This window comes from Vipera ursinii, assembly GCF_947247035.1.
Source record: "Vipera ursinii genome assembly, chromosome: 3".
NCBI classification, from domain to species: Eukaryota; Metazoa; Chordata; class Lepidosauria; order Squamata; family Viperidae; genus Vipera; species Vipera ursinii.
In genome coordinates, this window is record NC_139516.1 from 52,091,437 (window position 1) to 52,111,138 (window position 19,702).

At 38.4% G+C, this 19,702-nt stretch overlaps 1 protein-coding gene across 2 annotated transcripts; it reads left to right on the plus strand.

The window, feature by feature from the left end:
* The first annotated feature begins 5,097 nt into the window (after positions 1 to 5,097).
* Positions 5,098 to 9,430, plus strand: PPIL1 (peptidylprolyl isomerase like 1). 2 transcript variants are annotated; one of them, XM_083357977.1, is made up of 4 exons: positions 5,098 to 5,184; positions 5,834 to 5,988; positions 6,208 to 6,276; positions 8,572 to 9,430. In XM_083357977.1, exons 1-4 carry the CDS (start codon positions 5,129 to 5,131, stop codon positions 8,790 to 8,792), a joined length of 501 nt encoding a protein of 166 aa, XP_083214103.1. In that variant the 5' UTR covers positions 5,098 to 5,128; the 3' UTR covers positions 8,793 to 9,430. The 2 variants fall into 2 exon arrangements, with proteins under 2 accessions (XP_083214103.1, XP_083214104.1); XM_083357978.1 differs by having other exon boundaries at positions 5,166 to 5,231.
* The last annotated feature ends 10,272 nt before the right edge of the window (positions 9,431 to 19,702 follow it).

The following is a 19,702-nucleotide window of genomic DNA, read 5'->3' on the forward strand; positions in this document are numbered from 1 at the left end:
AGTTGTTATTGATAACATTATATTCTGCATTCTGCAAAGTTAGGGTTTGAAAAAAAAAGTCTGCTCAACAAATGCTAGAGAAGTTATTGAAGTCTCACTAACGGCAGATTGGAAAAGGCTGCTTGGTGAAATAGGGTGAAAAAAACTGCAGAGGAGAAAAAAATACATGGAAAAGAGTGCTTCAAGAAATTAGAATTAAAAATACTCTATAATTTGTATATAAATAAAAACACAATGGCTAGGAATGTAATCAAAGAGAGCAAGGACCAGTTCAGATTAGCAAATACAGAAAAATTTGAATGAAACAGTTTTGGAATTGGGTATGAAATGCTCTGGGATGAAACTAAGAAATACTGAAAGGTATGTTTTAGAGATCTGATGGGCATGATAAAGATACATGAAACAAATGCTGTAAACATTAGTAGTCCAGAAAAAAAGACATAAATACTATAATATTGAAAAATGTAAGGTTGCAGCTGTAGAAGTTAAACTATGAATGTAGTTTGCTTATGAAGTGACTATGCAACTTGTTCATTTGTATGCAAAAGACCTATATCTGTGCCTGAACCCTGAAAGAATGAAAGTGAAAGGTAGTAAGAGTAAATGCATAACTACAGAGAGTTCAGTTTATTAAGTATTCCTTGGAAAATGTTTCGCAAATTCTCATTGAACGGATAGAAGTTATCTCAAGATGCAGAATCTGGGAGGTGCAGGGCAGCTTTACACAAGACAGGAGTTGCACAGATTAGATCTTACTCTTCAGCAATTCACTGAGAAATGTATGAATGTGAGAAAGATAATTTATTGTAGATTTGTTAGTATATGTAAGTAAAACAATGAAGCAAATTGCCTGGAACTATGGATCATTTTTTGTGAGTATGGAATTGAAAGATGGTTGCTTTGGTAAGAGTGACATAGAAATAAAATGTGCATGAGAATGAATAGCTTAGCAAACTGTTCCCTAATGAGCAGGGAATAAGTTCCTTTTGATTATTTAATGTACTTGAATATATGTATAAGTAATGCTTGTGGCAATATTAGAGGCAGATTGATTAGGAATAGAAATGGCTATGTATTTTTGTATGTAGCTCTTGTGTGTTATTGACCGAGAACCCAGATTTTCAGCAAATGTTAAATGAATTGTATGACAGTGAGGATTATGGATTTCAGCATGAACATATCAAAAAGTTTGTTATGTTGATGTTAAGTTACAAAACAATGAAAAATAAGAATACTTTGATAGAAAGGGAAATTGAGATATCTTAAAATGTGCAAACGCTGGTAGTTAGTCTGGTAGTAGTAGTATATAAGTAGGTAACATGTAGTGTGCTGGAATGTTTGCTGAAGTAGCAATGGCTGTATATAAAACTGCTTGTTTTCACTTTGTTACACAGAAGTGAGAGCTGGGAACAAATCTAAAAGTTCCAATGCAATTGGATAGGGTACATTAGAAAAGAATGGATGTCAAGGACAAATGGATATAGAATGAATGTGAACTGAATACATCAATAAAAGACTATTACAAAGAAATATACTGAAGTGGTTATACCATATGATAATGAAGATGAACTACAGAGAAAATATATACAAATGGAATGGAATAGAATAGAATCTGGAAGGAACCTTGGAGGCCTTCTAGTCCAGCCCTCTGCTCAAGCAGGAGAACCTATACCAGACATGTCAAACTCACAATGTCATGTGATGTTGCGCAACATATCGAGTTTTCATTGCTGGCAATGGGGTGGGCACGACTTCTGCATGATGCATCCAACCCGCGGGCTGGCAGTTTGACACCCCTTACCTATACCATCTCAGACAAGTGACGGTCTAGCCTCTTTTTTAAAATCTCCAGTGATGGAGCGCCCATGATTTCTGGGGGGGAAATGTTCCACTGGTTAATTGTCCTCACTGTCAGGAAGTTTCTCCTTAATTCCAGGTTGTTTCTCTCTTTGATCATTTTCCAACCATTGTTTGTCCTGGCCTCTGGTGCTTTGGTGAATAAAATGACCCCCTCTTCTTTGTGGCAGCCCTCAAATACTGGAACACTGCTATCATGTCTCCCCTATTTCTTCTTTTTAGACTAGCCAAACCCATTCTTCATATGTTTTAGTCTCCAGGCCTTTGATCATCTTAGTTGCTCTTCTCTAAATTTTTTCCAAACTCTCAATATCTTTTTTGTGATATGGTGACCAAAATTGGCTGCAGTATTCCAGGTGTGGTCTTACTAAGATTTTATAAAGCGGTACTAATACCTTGTGTGATCTTGATTCTATGCCTCTTGTTTATACAACCCAGGATTGTATTAGCTTTTTTGGCTGCTGCTGCACACTGCTGGCTCATAGTCAATGATCATCCACTAGGATTCCAAGGTCCCTTTCACAGCTACTGTTTTTAAACCAGGTCTTGCCCAATCTGTACTTGTATCTTTGATTTTTCCTGCCTAAATGTAAAAATTTGCTTTTCTCCACATTGAAACTTATTTTGTTGGATAGGGCCCATTGTTCAAATTTGTCAAGATCTTTTTGGACCCTGAGTTTGTCTTCTGGGGTGTTGGCTGCTGCTGCCAGTTTAGTGTTTTCTGCAAATTTGATCTCTCCTTCTAAGTCATTGATGAAGATACTGAAGAGTACTGGGCCTAAGACAGAATCTTGTGGTACCCCACTGCTTACTTCTCTCCATGTGGATGTAGTGCTGTTGAGGACTACTGGTTGAGTACGGTTTGCCAGATCCATCTGGTGGTAATGTTGTATATTCCACCTTTTTCTAGCTTACCAAGGAGTAGGTTGTTGTCTACTTTATCAAATGCCTTACTGAATTCTAAATACACTATGTCCACAGTATTTTGCTGGTCTATTAGTTTAGTCACTTTGTTGAAGAATGAAATAAGACTGGTTTGGCAAGATCTATTTTTAACAAACCTGTGCTGGCTACTAGTTATAACTTTGTTTGCTTCTAGTTGTTCGCAGATCTGTTTTTTTATTTTATTTTCTAGGATCTTCCCAGGTATCGATGTTAAACTGATTGGTCCGTAGTTTCCTGGGTCCGTTTTTCCCCCTTTCTTGAAGATGTGAACCACATCATCCCTTTTCCAATCCTTAGGTACTTCCCTGGGTGCTCCAGGATTTTTGAAAGATGTGGTGCAATGGTTCTGAGATACCATTTGCCAGCTCCTTCAGAACTCTGAGATATAATCTGTCAGGCCCTGGTGATTTATATTCTTCAAGGTCAGATAGGTGTTCTCTTACCATTTTCTTGCTTATTTTAATTTTTGTTTCTAATTTGTCTTTTGCAGTGGGTTTTTGTGGTAAGTTGGGCTATAGTTTCTTTTTGTGTGAAGAGTTAAGCAGTGCTGCTTTCGCCCTGTTATTTCCTGGCCATCTTCTCTCTTTAGTGGACCAATGGTTTCCTTGACTTTGTTTTTAATATGTTGGAAGAAACTTTTTTTTATTATCCATGATTTCTGTTGCAAGTCTTCGTTCATTCTGAGCCTTTGCTTTCCTGACTTCATCTTTGCATGTTCTGGCTGTCTGCTGATAATCAGCCTTAGTTATGTGCCCCTCTTTCCATTTTTTCTATGTCCTTCTTGTCTTTCAGTTTGTCAGAGAGATCTTTGTGCAGCCATGCTGGTTTCTTCTTGAATTTCTTGTTTTCTTTTTCAGTGGAATTGTGCTGGTCTGGGCTTTTATGATTGCATTTTCCAGTGTTTCTCACACTTCTTGGGTTTGTTAAAAAGGCCAAGAGGTTGGATGGAGTAGATGAAATCCTCAAAGAGAAAGGGAACAAATTTAAGAACAAAAGGCACTGCATAGACATGGGGGAAGCAAGAATGCTTTGCAGGGATAGAAAGGGGTGGAGAGTAAATGGTGTTGATATAAATTAATTTAATTATATAGTATCTTTTACTTTCTCTCTAGCCTTTTTTTGCTTACTAGTTACTAGTTACTCTATGCTTTGAATGGATATTTATGGATGGATGGATGTGCTTACATTAAATCTGTTAGAAACTTCCTGCTCTTAAAATTGTTACAAATTGCAGAGTAGTTATGTTATTATCTCCCAGGCAGAAAGTGGGGCCTAAGAACTTAAAATACTTTGGAATGCTATGCTTACAGTGTTGCAGGCACTCAGGCAATCCAAATGAAAATTATGCAACTTTTCTCCTCGATTTAGGGATAAGAATCAACATTTTTTACTCTGATTATTCAAGAACACTGACAATAAACGATGCTGAGCCACCCCGGAGCAGCTTTTGTATCAGCACGATTGAACTCAGTAGAACCAGTGAGCTTCCAAACAGCGTAGACCTGGCCACAGTTTATTTCAGGCAAGAATGAAGCCATCATAACCAAGCCCGTTTGGCTTGTTTCGTGTATCCTAAGATTGGGACTGAAGTCCTTTGACCGTCCTCTGATTATAGTAACTAAAGTGTAGTCATTTTGAACGGTAGTCTTATGCTTCTTTTTCTTGGAAGAAACAGAGACCTCCTTTGCCTTACCCGTTAAAAACAAAAAATAGTTTACAAGAATCAAGGGCAAGGGATCAAGGGGGGGAAGGCAAGCAGGACGCAATTTTACTTTGCTTGGATGAAAATCTCACTCTGTCTCAGGGAGCAGGGTTGGTTCCCCGATATGTTCAGTGTTGCAAGTTTTAGCTCCCGAATAAAAGAGCTAAAGGCAGGTGTTTAATTTGCAAACAAGAGCAAGATGCAAATCGAGTCTCTATTCAATGTTTTACACGCATGCGCTATTTCGTTCCTAAACTCGCCTAAATCCTACGAAGTGCAGCTTCATTTTGCTCCTTTCATGCCAAAATCTATCTATCCCTCCATGCAACATGCAATCCATCCCCGCCTCCAGCGTTACTATCTTCCCCACGCTCTCACCGGAATGTTCCTCCACTCGTACAAACAGCCAAAAAAAAAAAGGAGAACCGAAAGCAAATTCGAATTTCCCCCTTTTGACTCCGTCACAATAGTGTTCTGCATTCCTTTATAGCGATTGGCCCAAGGCAGGCGGGCTCCCATCAGCAACGCCCCCTTTCGGCTTTCTCTCGCAAGGGGACGACGTAGTCGGTGGTACCGGAAGTGTGGCGCGAGAATTTGATTCCCCCAGCGGCTGACAAAGGAAGCATGGCTGCGGTGCCTCCGGACACTTGGCAGCCGCCGACTGTTTCAATGGAAACCACGTAGGTGTGAGAAAGCGTTCGGCAGCATGATAAAGGGAAGGCTCCAGGTTTGGTCTTAGCACGAACTAAAAAAAAATCTCTTAGAAAACTTCTTGGTGGGAATCATTGCAGTCGAGCAGACCGATTCCGGTTAAGTTTCCTAAAAGCTGCTTTTGGGAAAGAGTTGAGAGGTGCTAATATCCCAGTGTTTCTGGCTGAGGAATTCTGGGAATTGAGGTCCACATATCCTAAACTCAAAAGACAAATTTTGTCCACGACGACCTGTCCTCAGTGTGATCTTTCAGGTCTTCCAAAGATGCACTCATCAATCACCCCTGTAATTGAGTCCATCCTATTGTTTACTTGCCATCTTTCCCATTACAACCAGAGAGTTAAGTCTTCACATAATATGTCCGAGTAGGATAATGCGTGCCCTGAGTGAGAACTCTGGGTCAGTTTGATGGCGCATTTGTTTGTTTTCATGGCTATGTATGGGATTCTCAGGACTCTTCTCCAACACCAAAGTTCAAAAGCATCAGAAGCTTTTTTTCTATTATGCTGCTTCAAAGTCCACTGTAAAATATGAAAGTGCCATATTGATTATGTTGTGCTTTTTCATCTTAATGTTTTATTAGATATTAAATAGCATGAGAATTCTCTCTATTTGCAGCATGGGGCTCATTGTTTTGGAGCTATACTGGAAACATGCACCCAAAACTTGCAAAAATTTTGCTGAGCTGTCTAGACGAGGATATTACAATGGCACAAAGTTTCATAGGATAATCAAAGATTTCATGATCCAGGGAGGTGATCCAACAGGAACTGGTAAGAACACAGTCAAAATATGTTTTTTAGATACTGTTAATAGAAACTAATTGTATAATGTAAATGTGATATTAAGATGGCTGCAGTCTATCCATTTAGCTTTTCCTCAAATTCCTCCAGTCTCATTAAATCTAGGTATCCCAGAAACACAAACTTGCAGGAAGTAGTTTCTGTTTTGGCTTTTCAATTTCTATTTATTTAATCTTATTATTGTGGTAGGAAGAGGAGGAGCATCTATCTATGGCAAGCAGTTTGAAGATGAACTCCACCCAGAATTAAAGTTTACAGGTAGGTAATCCTTTAAAAGGATTTATATGCTCTAGATAAATGCTTCATTATCTGTAGTCAAATCAGTTGGGTAAAATTATACTTTAAAGACACATCTTACATTATTATCCCCCCAATTAGTTACTGATGGTGCTCAAATCGAGTTAATAGGGTTTTTTGTTATAATTTCTTTTAAAATTGTTTATTTTTACAGATGTTTTATTTGCTTGACTTGAACTAATTCTGGGTGGCTCACAAAATAAAAATAAAAAATAACAATACAGTAAAAATAAATATTAAAATATTACAAAATAGTTATAGATGGCAACCCAGATAATGCACAAGTCCAGCCAACCTACCCCACCGCCTAGGAAAATAGCCAGATTTTCAAAGGCTTTCAGAATGCATTTCTTGAGAGGATGTCATTCTGAAGGATAGGTACCACTGAGAGAAGTTACATTTCCTGGAATCTTGATAGATGACACTGTTTAATCTGGCTGGGTAGAAACTTTTGTGGATAAGCTGTCCTTCAGATAACCCAGCCATATGCCACGTAGCTTTATTAGCACTTTGAATCACACCTGGCCGCTAGTTCAGTGTGTGTAGGAGGGAGGTCATGTGGGCATGCCAAGGCAAGCCCATATTTATTTGCATCTCTGCATTCTGTACCAGTTGAAGTTCCTAAATGGTCTTCAAGGACATGTAGACCTCATTGCAGTAATTGAGCAATAAGGTGACAAAAGCATGAATAACTGTCTGGAAAGTTGCCTGATCCATGGAGGGAAGCATAGTGCTCCAAAATAGTTATCTGCCTGGAAGGGATGAAAAGGTAAAAACTGTTTTGAGATGCATTCAACTGCTGGTGACTATATGGAGATATCTATGCAGATTTTTTTTGGTAAACTACAAAAGTAGTTTATGAAAGTCTTCTCTGGGGTTGTTTTTTCAATTTCCCAGTCTAGATTACAGGCAAGAATTTTCATCAAAGTACTAATGTAATCAGCCCCAACTCATCTAAATACTAATTTGGTCCTGTTGAGTCTGACTAAGGTTGAACAGTTGTCATTTGCTTAGCCTTCCCCTGTGACTGTAGATATGCAGTGCCCTCCTCCTATCACTTCATCATGGCAAGCAAGGGAATAACAGAGAGAAAGAAGCTATGTCTCTAGTTCCCTCTTATGGCTGTTGGAAAAACAGTGTTGGCCAATCATCACACATTTAAAGTGATACAATACAGTTTCTATTACAATACCACAATCATAGTTTATATATATATTGCCAACCCAACCAGTTAGGCCATAGTCATCTACCTAACAAAGTTGGATTCCTTTTAGCATCATTCGGTATTGTGAAAACCCTAAACCCAATATTTCATGGACCAGATGACTGATAAAAATCTTTTCAACTTTTAAGTCTAGGTTTAGGGGATGAGTCCAGAAAATAGTTATAGAGAAACCCTAAAAGTGGTGGGAATGACACACAGCACGTTCCAGAGAGTGCTGTGAAAGGCATCTAGTATTACAAGGGCTTGTGGATACCAGTTATTAGTCAATAGAGATGAACAGGCATCTGAGTAAGAAATGGGAAATGTACTTCAATTCCAGAATAGGCATGTATGTTATCCTTATCAGTGGCATCTTAATGAAGTTGTCGCATACAATAGCTCTGAAGTCACGGAAAGATATCCATTTAAGTATTAATATCTCATTAATAACTCCTGAGCTTAAACCCATATTTTAATAGTTGGTATAAGTGTAAAGGGGGTAGAGGGACGCGGTGGCTCAGTGGGTTAGGACGCTGAGCTTGTCAATCAGAAGGTCGGCAGTTTGGCGGGTCGAATCCCGAGTGCCGCGTAACAGAGTGAGCGCCTGTTACTCGTCCCAGCTTCTGCTAACCTAGCAGTTCGAAAGCACATAAAAATGCAAGTAGAAAAATAGGGACCACTACGGTGGGAAGGTAACAGTGTTCTGTGCGCCTTTGGCGTCTAGTCATGCCGGCCACATGACCATGGAGACGTCCTTGGACAAGCGCTGGCTCTTCGGCTTTGAAACGGAGATGAGCACCGGCCCCTAGAGTTGGAAACGACTAGCACGCATGTGCGGGGGAACCTTTACATTTACCTTATAAGTGTAAAAGCCATCTGAAACTCATGGGCAGTCCTATAATCTCAAAAATTCTATTGATTTGACTATGAATTTTGATACCGGTGAAGGAATGATGTGCCACAAACATACACCAGGGTGCTACCATTTGTTTGCATATTTGTTACAGGTAACTTAGAAATGATAAACTAGTAATATTTTTTTCCTTTTTAAGGTGCAGGAATCCTTGCTATGGCAAATGCAGGTCCAGATACAAATGGAAGCCAGTTCTTTATTACACTAGCACCAACCCAGTGGCTTGATGGCAAGCACACTATCTTTGGTCGTGTTTGCCAGGGAATTGGGATAGTCAACAGAGTGGGTATGATGGAAACAAATGCGCAAGATCGTCCAGTGGATGATGTAAAGCTTTTGAAAGTTTTTCCATCTGGCTAGACTGGAATCATAAAATTGTTACATATAGACTCTTCCAAAACAAAAACAAAACCCTGCTGTGTGCCAAGAGATACCTGCCAGCCACTTGCAAAGTAATCTCTACTAAAATTTTCTTCAGGATTCATTGTTAACCTTTTTATTAAAGCTAAATAATCAAGAGATTCATGAACTGTTTGTCATGGATAAATGCCATCAAGGTGTGATAAGTTTTGTTGATAGCATAATTTTGCCATCTATTTATGCTTCATTTGGAATGTAGTAAATCACATGCATAAATAAAGTTTCAAATGCCCAGAAGTATTCAGGCAACATGTAGTATTTTACAAGTCATCATAAATACCTGTTAACCTAGTGCAGAGTCCATATGACTGGAAGTAAGATTAGAATGTTCCAAGTAGAAATAGGAAATTGATTTGTTACCATCTGTTTATTATGTAATGATATAAAATGTCGTTTATAAAATATAAAATTTGGGACCAAATCATTTATACTTATGGTAATTTAACTCTTGGTCTCATTTTATATCCCTCAAAGTCAAGGACATGAAAACTTATGATACACTGTTTGAATAAAGTGTGTTTTATCAAATACATTTCCTTCTTGTTTTTACCATGATTAAGAATTTAGTGCAGCAAATAAAATACTTCCATATTTGTACATATCTATTCTATGTTTATCTCCATAATATCGTTCATGTGTATTTCTTAAAATTCATACCTACAGATTTCCATAATCTTAACACCTAAAAAAATATGTAATAGTACTTCAGTACAAATTTGTACTTCAGCACAAAACAAATAATAGGAATCTGGCTTCCGGTGGCTCCGCGGCGACGGAGACATCCTTCCCGGGCTGCCCGCGGCTCAGCTGTTGTTTTTTCGCCCGAAACAGCGCCGATCAGCTGTTCGGGCGAATTTGAAGCCCCCTCCTCGGGAGAAGAGGAGGGGGTGAGCTCCCAGGTAGGGGTAGAGTTCTCCAGGGCCGCCTGAGCTTATGGCTTGGGCGGCTGAAGGATTGAACTCCCCCGTAGCCTGGGCTGCTCCCAGCTGGCCGGCGCCTCTGCTCCTGATTCTTGGAGCAGAGCCAGCCGTCTGCGACCACCCCTGCCTGAAGGAATGACTATGGATTAAAGGAGCAGGCAGAGCGATACAAGAGGAAAAGGTGAAGAGGATTATTATATTTTACTCTCCAGCTTGATGGACTTTTTTGGATTATAAATCTGAAGTGAAAGTGCGTCACATTTGGTAAAAGATGGCGGCTAAACCACCCCCTAAAACTCTTCGGAGTGCTGGAACTTCTCCTGTGCAACAATCATTACTGCAGGCGCTGCATCCTCCTGATGTATTGACATCAAAGGACTTACAAGATGCTCTTGAAAAACACACCCAGGTAATTTTGGAATCAATTAATGATAGATTTGTACAGATGGAGGAGAAATTGGAGAAATTGGAGGAGAGAATGGAGGAGAGGATGGAACAGAAGTTCAGAGTGATGAAGGCAGACATCTTGTCTTCAGTGTGTAAAGTGGCTCGCTGTGTGGAAGAATTGGAGGAAAAGCTAGAAGATTTGACTCAAAAGAATGCTATATTAGAAGCAAAAGTATTGGAGAATGAAGATAAAGTGGAAAAGGAACTGAGTCTTGCTCAATATTACCAGATGCAGTTTGCCATTAGAGTTAGAGGCTTAAAGGAGAATACCAAGGAAGATCTAAAGCAGCTGGTTTCTGAGGCTTTTGAAGTAGTGTTGAAACAGCCAGCATCTGAAATAAAAGGAGGCATGGATAAAGTGTTTCGTGTGAATTCATGGATTGCTAGACAGAGAAAGTTGCCTAGAGATGTGGTGGTATATTTTGCAAAAAGGGAAACTAGAGATGAAGTTATACGAGCTGCTTATGATACTAAAGTTGTGATTGCTAATCAAGAAGTTTTGGTCTTAAAAGAAATTCCTCCAAAGATTTTAAGGAGAAGGAAGGATTTTACATTTCTTGTGCAAGAGCTCAAGCAACGAGATATAAGGTTTAGATGGGAGATCCCAGTTGGGTTGATGGTGACGCACGAAGGTAAAAGGTACCGTCTGGTTACTGTGATGCAAGCGCGTGATTTCTATAATAATGTTCTAAATGCAGATGGATTTTAGAATTTATAGTTGTTAGTACATGGTTGCTTATGTTTGCCTTTCTTTTTTTCTTTTTATATATATACCTTATATTCAGCTCTGGGAAGTCGGGGAGGGGGAGGGGGGGAGGCAGGGGGGGGAGGAGGGAGGGAGGTAGGGGGGAGGTAGGGGGGGAGGAGGGAGGGGGAAGGGGGGTTTTTTTAAAGGAAAATTGTATTTTAAAACTTTTCAATAAAAAAAAACAAATAATAGGAATCTAAAAAATACTGAGAAAACATTGGATGTTTTTTGACAATGATTGGTTTAACACAGCCTAGAACTCAGTTTATTAGTAACTTAGCAAGTTATACATTTGGTTGTTACTTTTTTAAGACTAGCTAAGTAGTTTATTCAGTCAATCTCTAACGGCACTTTTTGGTGTCAAGCACGTCATCTATAATGCATTAGTTTGCATTAATATTTGATCTTTATATAGGCTCTGCTTTCATAAATTTATGGCAGCAAAGACTTTTTTAGTCTCCATAGAATTCATCGTATCGATGGAATATTATGCTAATGGCAGACATGCATATACAAATTCATATGAAGACACCCATAACCTATACATTGAATGGTCATGAAGAATTAAGAAAATGTAAGTAAAGTTAGGGGAAAATAAAATGCAGGATGTATCGACAACTACCTTGATTATGATGATTGTTTAGAAGGTAGATGTTTGCATGATATGAACATTTCTGGACTGGTAAACGTATATCTGGAAAAGAAACCCTTTGCTCTTTTCCTGTTTTGTATTGTACATATGTTGATAGTGCACCATTTTAGTTAACCTAAAGGGGGCAGTCTTCCACAAGTATTCTAAACTGACTGTAGAGAAATGATTGAAGAGATTACTAATGGCCATAAGGTGGAGACAGAGCCACCTTATAGAAATATGGCACTGGAAATAAAAATTAGAAGTAATAGAATCATTCTTGAATTATTCAAAAGATTGAAGCATGGTGAAATGAGACTTGGTATTTTTAAAAGCATATGCAAGATCTGCAGATTATACTCTTAATTTCTTTAAAAAAACCTGCTAAGCAAAGTGTCATGTAATGAAATGCCTTTCAAATATATTTATAGTATATAGATTTCACCTAATATTAGCTGGCTGTTTTCTGTATTTGGATTACTTGCATAAAAATATAATATTTCTCAATTTTCTAAAATATTCAATAGTTTTTCAACCAGTTTTTGAAAGATGAAAAATAAAGTCCCAGCAGGATTTAGCAGAAATGCATCTGAGTAAACACAGTTCTCAGTCAATTTATGCAATTATGCTATATAAAAGGCTCACTAGTATAGTACATAATACTTAAATTAAACACAATGCCATAATTTTGCCACCATCAGAATCTAATTGGAAAAACTCTTGACTTTGATAATGAGATGTGCATGCATAATCTGGGAATTATTTTATTCTGAAATCTGTTTTTTATTCTTCTCTTAGCCTTGTCTTCTTCTGGTGGATACATCTTTTTGCTATGATTAATTGGCAAGATAGGAAATAAAATTAACTTCAATAAGAACCAAGTTCCAGGTGGCGACATTAATATCTTCTAATGATTAATCTGTAGTGATTTGTGAAAAGGAAGACAAGCACACCTGAAAACGTCTTAGGTTGACTATGAAAAAGCTGCTGCCTAGTAACCGAGGGGGTTGATTGGTCTGATATTTTTGATATAAAAGATGTGATGTGATTTAAGAATGCTTAGAGAAACTCTGTACTGCATCAGCCTTCTAGTTCATTTAGACAAGCGCTTCTCCGCAAGTGTCAGACATCACTTGTCCAACAGTTTCAGGGCACAACGAGACAGACTCCCTTTTTGAAATCCATTGCTATACAACTGGTAGGAGAATGCATTCTATCCAGTTTCTCTTGCCCATTTTTCACCTCAGCTTGCAAGAGATGAGAAGAGACCCTGCTTTGCTCTGAAATATTAAGGGGAGATACACGAAACCGTGTATATACTGTGTAGTTCTCAAGAACTGGGATCTTCCAAATTGTTACAGGGTTGAGATTAAACAGAGAGCAAGCAGGAGTTCTAAACAAAGAGTCAAACTGCAGAATGGAAAATCTGGGAAGCTGGGTAATGGGGCTGAGCAAGCCCATCACATTGTTGAACTGGTTTTTTTTCTGCTTTAAAATCCAAAACATATTTTCACAAAATATTGCATTGCCTTTCTTTTAAATAAATCTTTTTTTTACCACTGCATTGGTATGGAACATACTTGTAAATAATTATGCCTCCCTTGTTTTCTAAATCTGGGAGCTGCTTAAATGTTTGATGTCATCCTTTGCCCTGGGGAAGAAAACATGTTTCAGAAGCAATTATGTATTTATTTTCATGAATAAATCTGAGTCCTAAAATTGCCATGTCCTGGTTTTATCACACAGTCTGCAATTAATAGAAGAAAGAAACTCAAAACTCTGGCTCCTCCCAACATCTGCATTGATACTGTTAATCATTTTCTACTGCTTACTTATATAATTAATGCATTCAAATATGGTTCATAATAGAAAAACTGTTTGTGTGTGTGTGTGTGTGTGTGTCATACATATACATTCCACAATGTATACCTCACCAAAAAAAACCACACACAGCTGTATTGGAGGAGAATCCAGTTTAAAAGTTAAAAATACTCTGTACCATATTCTGAGATTTTGTCTTTTTACCATCTGTGAATCACCTCTTAGGAGTCAACATCCAAGACAGGATAAGCATGGTCTAGAGAAGGGGTCTCCAAACTTAGCAACTTTAAGACCTGTGGTCTTTAACTCCCAGAATTCCTCAGCCCCACTATTGTTCTATGAACAGGAGGCTTAATAGTCTTCTTTCTTTCTAGCTTGGTGCCTAATTCCCTCAACTGTTCATGATATGGTTTAGCCTCAAGACACTTTATCATCTTTGTTGCTCTTGCATTTTGTGGGGTCTCAGCATCTTTTTTGTATTGTGACCAGAAATGTACGCAGTATTCCAAGTGTGGCCTCACTAGTGCAGTGTAAAGTGGTATTATCACTACTCATGTTCTTGATGCTGTTCCACTGTTCCTAGGACTGCATTGGATTTTTTTTTTGGCAGCTGTAGCACATTGATGGCTCATACTTAAGTGGTGGTCCACTTGGATTAGCTTGATTAGTGTCAAGTTAAGATCCACAAAACAGTATTAATCACTATTGAGTAAGAAATAAGAAAAGGTAAAAAGCCATCTAGGTAGGCAAAACTAATCAATGAGAAATATTAAGTTTCCACACAGAATTAAGAATGTAGGTATGTCCTTAGTTCAGAGTAGAGTATGTCAACCTTGGCATGAGTGAACTCTTGCAGTTCATAGGACACTTTAAGAGGTGTAGATTTCAACTCCAAGAAATTCTGACATACTAGTTGGGGAATTCTGGGAGCTGAAGTTCCTACATTATAAATTTCTGGAGAAGGTTGAGAAACATTGCCATACAGTACTTAGTAAGGAATAGAGCCTTGGTGGAGCAGTGGGCTAATGCCTCCTTAAGTAACACCAGCTGCCTGCAATTATTGCAGGTTCGCATCCCACCAGGCTCAAGGTTGACTCAGCCTTCCATCCTTCCGAGGTAGGTAAAATGAGGACCCAGATTGTTGGGGGCAATAAACTGACTTTGTAATAATGCCGCTTGGGGGGGTGGTGAAAGCCCTAATAAGCAGGCATATACATAGAATGAAGGCTATTGCTAAGCACATTGATTTGTGCTTTAGATTGTAAGCCTCCCTGAGTCTTTGGAGAAGGGCGGGATACAAATGGGATAAAAAATATATATGAAGAGGACAGATATTTTCTTTGTCAACTCACATCTATATCTTTACCTAGGATCCGATACATTGGGAAAATGAAGCCTCGAGTAATTACTGAAAAGCTTCTAGTAACTGATCTAATTCTGAGATACGATTCTTCTATCTTGGAATCCAGATTTAGTGCAATTCATATTGAGAAGATCTCTTGTAAACAAACTACCAGGAGAATTGTCTAAGTTTCCTACCTGCTACCCTTGAACAGACAGAAAACTCTCTCATTAACCAAGAAAGATCAATACTTACTGGAAAAGGACATCAGCCTAATACTGCAAGCCAGATCATCCTGTCCTATTACATTCTGTCAATTGTTCCAGATTGATACTTCTACATCTGCACTGTTTTCAGGTTTGCTTTCATTCTTGCCTATTGCTTCTATTCTGATTGCACCTTTGCATTTTTACTTCACTCTCGTCTTGCTTTAGTTCTACCATTATGTTGTACATCCCTGCATAAACTGACACTTAAAGTGGATTGGGAAATCCCTGATGAACCAAGAAAATGTACAATTAAAAGAAAACATCTGCCAAATAGGTAACCTTGATTCAATAGGTTATCATGCTAAGTCAAAGCTAAGGAATGTTAGCTTTGCTGAAGATGTGCTGATTTGATTAGGCAGATCAGGAAGACAAAGAATAGTACCACATATAACAAAACAACAACCAGATTAGAGGCACAATTCAGTGTTTAGAAAATAGCTCAATTCAACTCGACTGAACCAGAAAAAATGAGATTGGGGAAACTTAAGGGCTTTTTCGAGAGTGATGGTGGTGGTGATTTGTCTGTTTTTCTTCTTTAATTATTAGTACACAAAACCCAGCAAAGGCTGTAATATTTAAGACAGATATAAAATATTCAGGCACGGGAGCCTGCCCTAAGGCAGGGAAAGTGGAAAAACTTTAATGAATTGTTTTCTGGGATTAGTGATGCCTTAGCAACTTTTCCAAGCTTGCAGAAGCATCAGCTGAAACTGCCTGTTTTGGCCAACAGTTTCTGTTTTTCTCCTCCTTTAGACGTGCACTTCACAGGGCACTTTTTAAAAAGTCTGTGCAGATTTTTTGTTCTGAAAACCATCTCCCATCCTCGAATGTGTTCCTTCCTCCCAAAGATGGCATTTGTGTAACGGTTACAGCAGGAATGGGAATCTACACTCTTCAGATATTGATAAGGTGTAGCTTTCAATATCTTCAACCAGGGAGCTGTAGTTCAACAGTCTGAATAGTCACAGGTTTCTTATTCCTGACGTACGGTATGTTTCCCAAAAGCAAAAGATATTTCTAGCAAGGAACGTGGATCAAATAATGATATTGGAGGAATGTGGTGATATATTTTTTTTAAACAGCTTCTGCCAGTTTTGGGCACGGCGGGCGTGGATCAGGCGGAAGGAAAGAAAAAGGAGGAAAGAAAGGGGGTGGGGGTGGTTGCTGTTGTCGGAGAGAGATCAGGTGAAGTCGAAGAGGGATTTGATGTTTTAGCTGATCCCTTTCTATGAAGGAGAGGGAAGGAGAGAGACAGAGTGAAAAAGTAGAATCTTTCTTTCGCAGGGGGGATATCCCGAGCGGAGGAGGAGGAGGAGGAGGAGGAAGGAAGGGAGGGAGGGAGAGAGAGAGAGAGAGAGAGAGAGAGAGAGTGAGAGTGAGAGAGAGTGTTAGTTGCTGGGGTTGCTAAATTCAGATTTTAACAATAAAGGAGAGAGGGGAGGGGTTTTGACACCGACGAGACCTGAAACTGCGAGCGATGACAGAAGAGAAGGAGAGGGTGGTCGTTACTGCTTTGGAGACCAGCAGCCATCCGAACTTTGATTATTGTTATTTGTGTAAGTTATAAACATTGTGGGGAGTTGCCCTTGAGAGGCGAGCTGTTACTGCAGAATGCTGACTACCTTTGTTCGTGTTCCTATGGCTGCCTGGAGCCGGGGTTTTCCCCAGCCCACTTGTTTCCAAATGGTTGCTGTGAAATCATTGACTATTGCTGCTATGACTGCCTGGGGCAGTCAAACACCGTCACGCATTGACTATCGGGGCTAGGGACTGTTCATCTTTGTTCCTGAAAGCCCCCCTCCCCTTTGACGAGGAGAGTCTGCCACCTCCACGCTCCCGTAGACCTGGCGTTCCCTCCAAACCAGGGGATGAAAGGACCAGCCATTATGGCTCGTCCCTAGGCTGTGAACAGCCGAAGTCACATTTTCCACCAGGCAACTCTTAAAGCAGCATGGAAGAGACTGGGTGAGATCTACCTCTTTTACACCCTAATTTCTTTCTGTACCTCCTTAAGCTGCTAAGCATTTTCCCCCCAGTGGTGAGGAAAGGGGGACTTTCCCCCTCCCTCCAGAAAGAGCGCCACTAAATACCCAGGGGCGTTTTAAACGTTGAAAAAGTAACTGAATCTCAATTGGAACTTTATTTCTCTCAAAGCATGTGGATTGAAAGGTTTTTTATTTCCTATTTTTCATTGTCTACTTCTGTTGGAAATCTGAATTCTTTCTTATGAAACAAAAAAAGAAAAACTGAAAAGATTAAGACAACTTTGGGACTCAAAGGGAAACTTTAAAAGGGGCCTGGCTGACTGCCCAGGGAAATAGATAAGATACATAACCTTGATAACTTTGAAACAACAGCTGTGAAGGGCTTTGTGTTCCCTACTAAGGGAAAAAAAATCTGTGTTTTGGATTTTCTAAGTGTAAAGCCTTTAGCTTAAAATACCAATATGGAAGAAGACCAGGAACAAAATTTCCTTATAGATGAAGATTAACAATCTCTCACTATGTTGAAAACATTAATCCAAATTATTATCACAACCAATGAAATACTAAGAGGCTATGTGAAGGAACAAGAAGACAGTCCAGATATGAAAGCCCAAACTTTGACTACAACTAAAGAATCATCTATACAAAATACAACAGAATATTGACATTTGAAAATTCAGAAAAGACATCGACAACTTGGAAAAAAGAAAAGGTGTCTTATACAACTCAGAAGGAACCAGAGGATTTAGAAAAAGAACAGTTGGATGAGAAGATAAACAATTCAGAACAACCACGTCGATATGGAAGAATAAAGAGATGACCCACTAGAGCTACAAGTCCTCTCAAAAAAATAGTGACCGGATGGTTTTGTCAATATCAATTAATATAGATGATATTACAACGAGACTGGTTCGATGACCCAAAAACAAGGACATGGAAGATGATTTGGCAAAGGAAAAAAGCCGGAATAAGACTCAAGAAGAATGGAGTTTCGACAATCTTATTGAAATCTAAAACAGAACATACTTGATAAGATGTGCATGTTGAACACAAGACATTGTTATGAACTGAGATAAAAAAAATTTGGTCATTAAAATTTAGCAGTATAAATACTAATAGCTAATTTGAATATTGATTTGTGTATAAAGGTCATGTAAGAGTGAATAGTGTAGATAAGCTAAAAACTTATTGATAAAAGTAATAAATAGGTCTATATGGAACGTTAAAACAAAAATTATTAATTTAAACAAGAGATAGCAGATACAAAGAGGAAGAGAGAGGAAGTACTAAATACTGAAATAAAAAGAAATTTTGATTATTACTTTAAAAAAACCCTGAAAACTAGCAAAAGGGAAGGATATCATATTGTATCTTTAACCTGTTGACATAGAGGGTCAGAAGTTAAGTTGACAGGATGTGTATTTTGAATATTAGATTTTGTGAGGAATAATGATAGATGAATTGGGAGTATATTAAATATTTTGGGAATGATAAATATCAAACGTTAAATCTAAATGTTAGTGGAAATTAAAACTGAAAAATCTATTAGGTCATTGATTGTCTAAAAGATTGTATGTTAAAACAACTAGAATATGTGTAAACTAAAAACTTTGGATAGATGTAAGAAAGCTATATGATTGATAAGATAAAATTTGTCTTTTTAATTTACAAATAGACAGTATATATGAAGGGAAAAAGAGAGGAAATGTTTATGGTAGCAATCTGAAATCTGTACTAATGATATCTGTATGTAATTGGTCGGTCACCACATTGCTTTTCAAATATGTGAATGTAATATTAGAAAATCACTAAAATTTGTATATATAAAAAGAGAGTCTGCCACCTCCTCACTACACGTGAGCTTCTGCTAGAAAAGACATTTTACTAACACCTTGAAAGTGCAGCTGCAGAGCATAACGGAGGGCAGTGGGGCTGGGAGGGCCTGGGCTTTGGCGGCCTCTGAGGGGGTAACGCTACAAAAGAAATCTATTTTATTTGTGCATTGGTATTATATAATCAATTTCTTTATAATAGAGCCCTAAGGCTTACCACTAGGTTTTTAACTGAGTGCAAATTACCCTATAATTATAATTGCCTCTTGTTAGCTTCATAGTGACAATGTCTTACAGGAAATGCAATTGTTTCATTGCCAACACTTAATTGCCAATTCACATAGAAAAGCAAAGTTTTCAGCCCAGCAAACATCCTCGTTCCAGTTTTTCAAGGCATTTCCACATCTAGAACAGGGACTTTTTGATGGGAATACAAAAGTGCAGTACTTATATTCCTTTTTCAAGACTATTAATAGATCATACTGGGTAGCTTATTTATCTTAGAGCAGTTTGCCAAAATGTTTCTGGCTATTTCGTGCACAAAAAATTAGAGTTCTGCTGTTGAGCAAGTATGGTCAGATTTGTCACTGAATGACATCAGCAGAAAGAGATGTGACACCATTTGGAAGATATTTCCTGACAGGTATCAGCTTGTCTAGAGATGGCTAATGAAGTGGCATGCATGGTGACAACAAATTAAGCTGCTGTTTGGATAGTCCTAAAAGAGGATTTTAAAAAAGAATGAGAAAAGTATTTGAAATTAAGGAAAAGGATGTATCTTATTGGATAAGAATGAAAAAGGAATCCATTAGCAAGCCACGTTAGGAATAAAATTTAGAGCTGTTCTTTACTGAA

Excerpts from the sequence above, each read along its gene's own strand:
- PPIL1 (XM_083357977.1), top strand. The coding sequence starts at position 5,129 with ATGGCTGCGGTGCCTCCGGACACTTGGCAGCCGCCGACTGTTTCAATG. Across the intron at positions 5,989-6,207 it reads AGGTGATCCAACAGGAACTG|GAAGAGGAGGAGCATCTATC; the intron begins GTAAGAACACAG and ends TTATTGTGGTAG. Across the intron at positions 6,277-8,571 it reads CCCAGAATTAAAGTTTACAG|GTGCAGGAATCCTTGCTATG; the intron begins GTAGGTAATCCT and ends TTCCTTTTTAAG.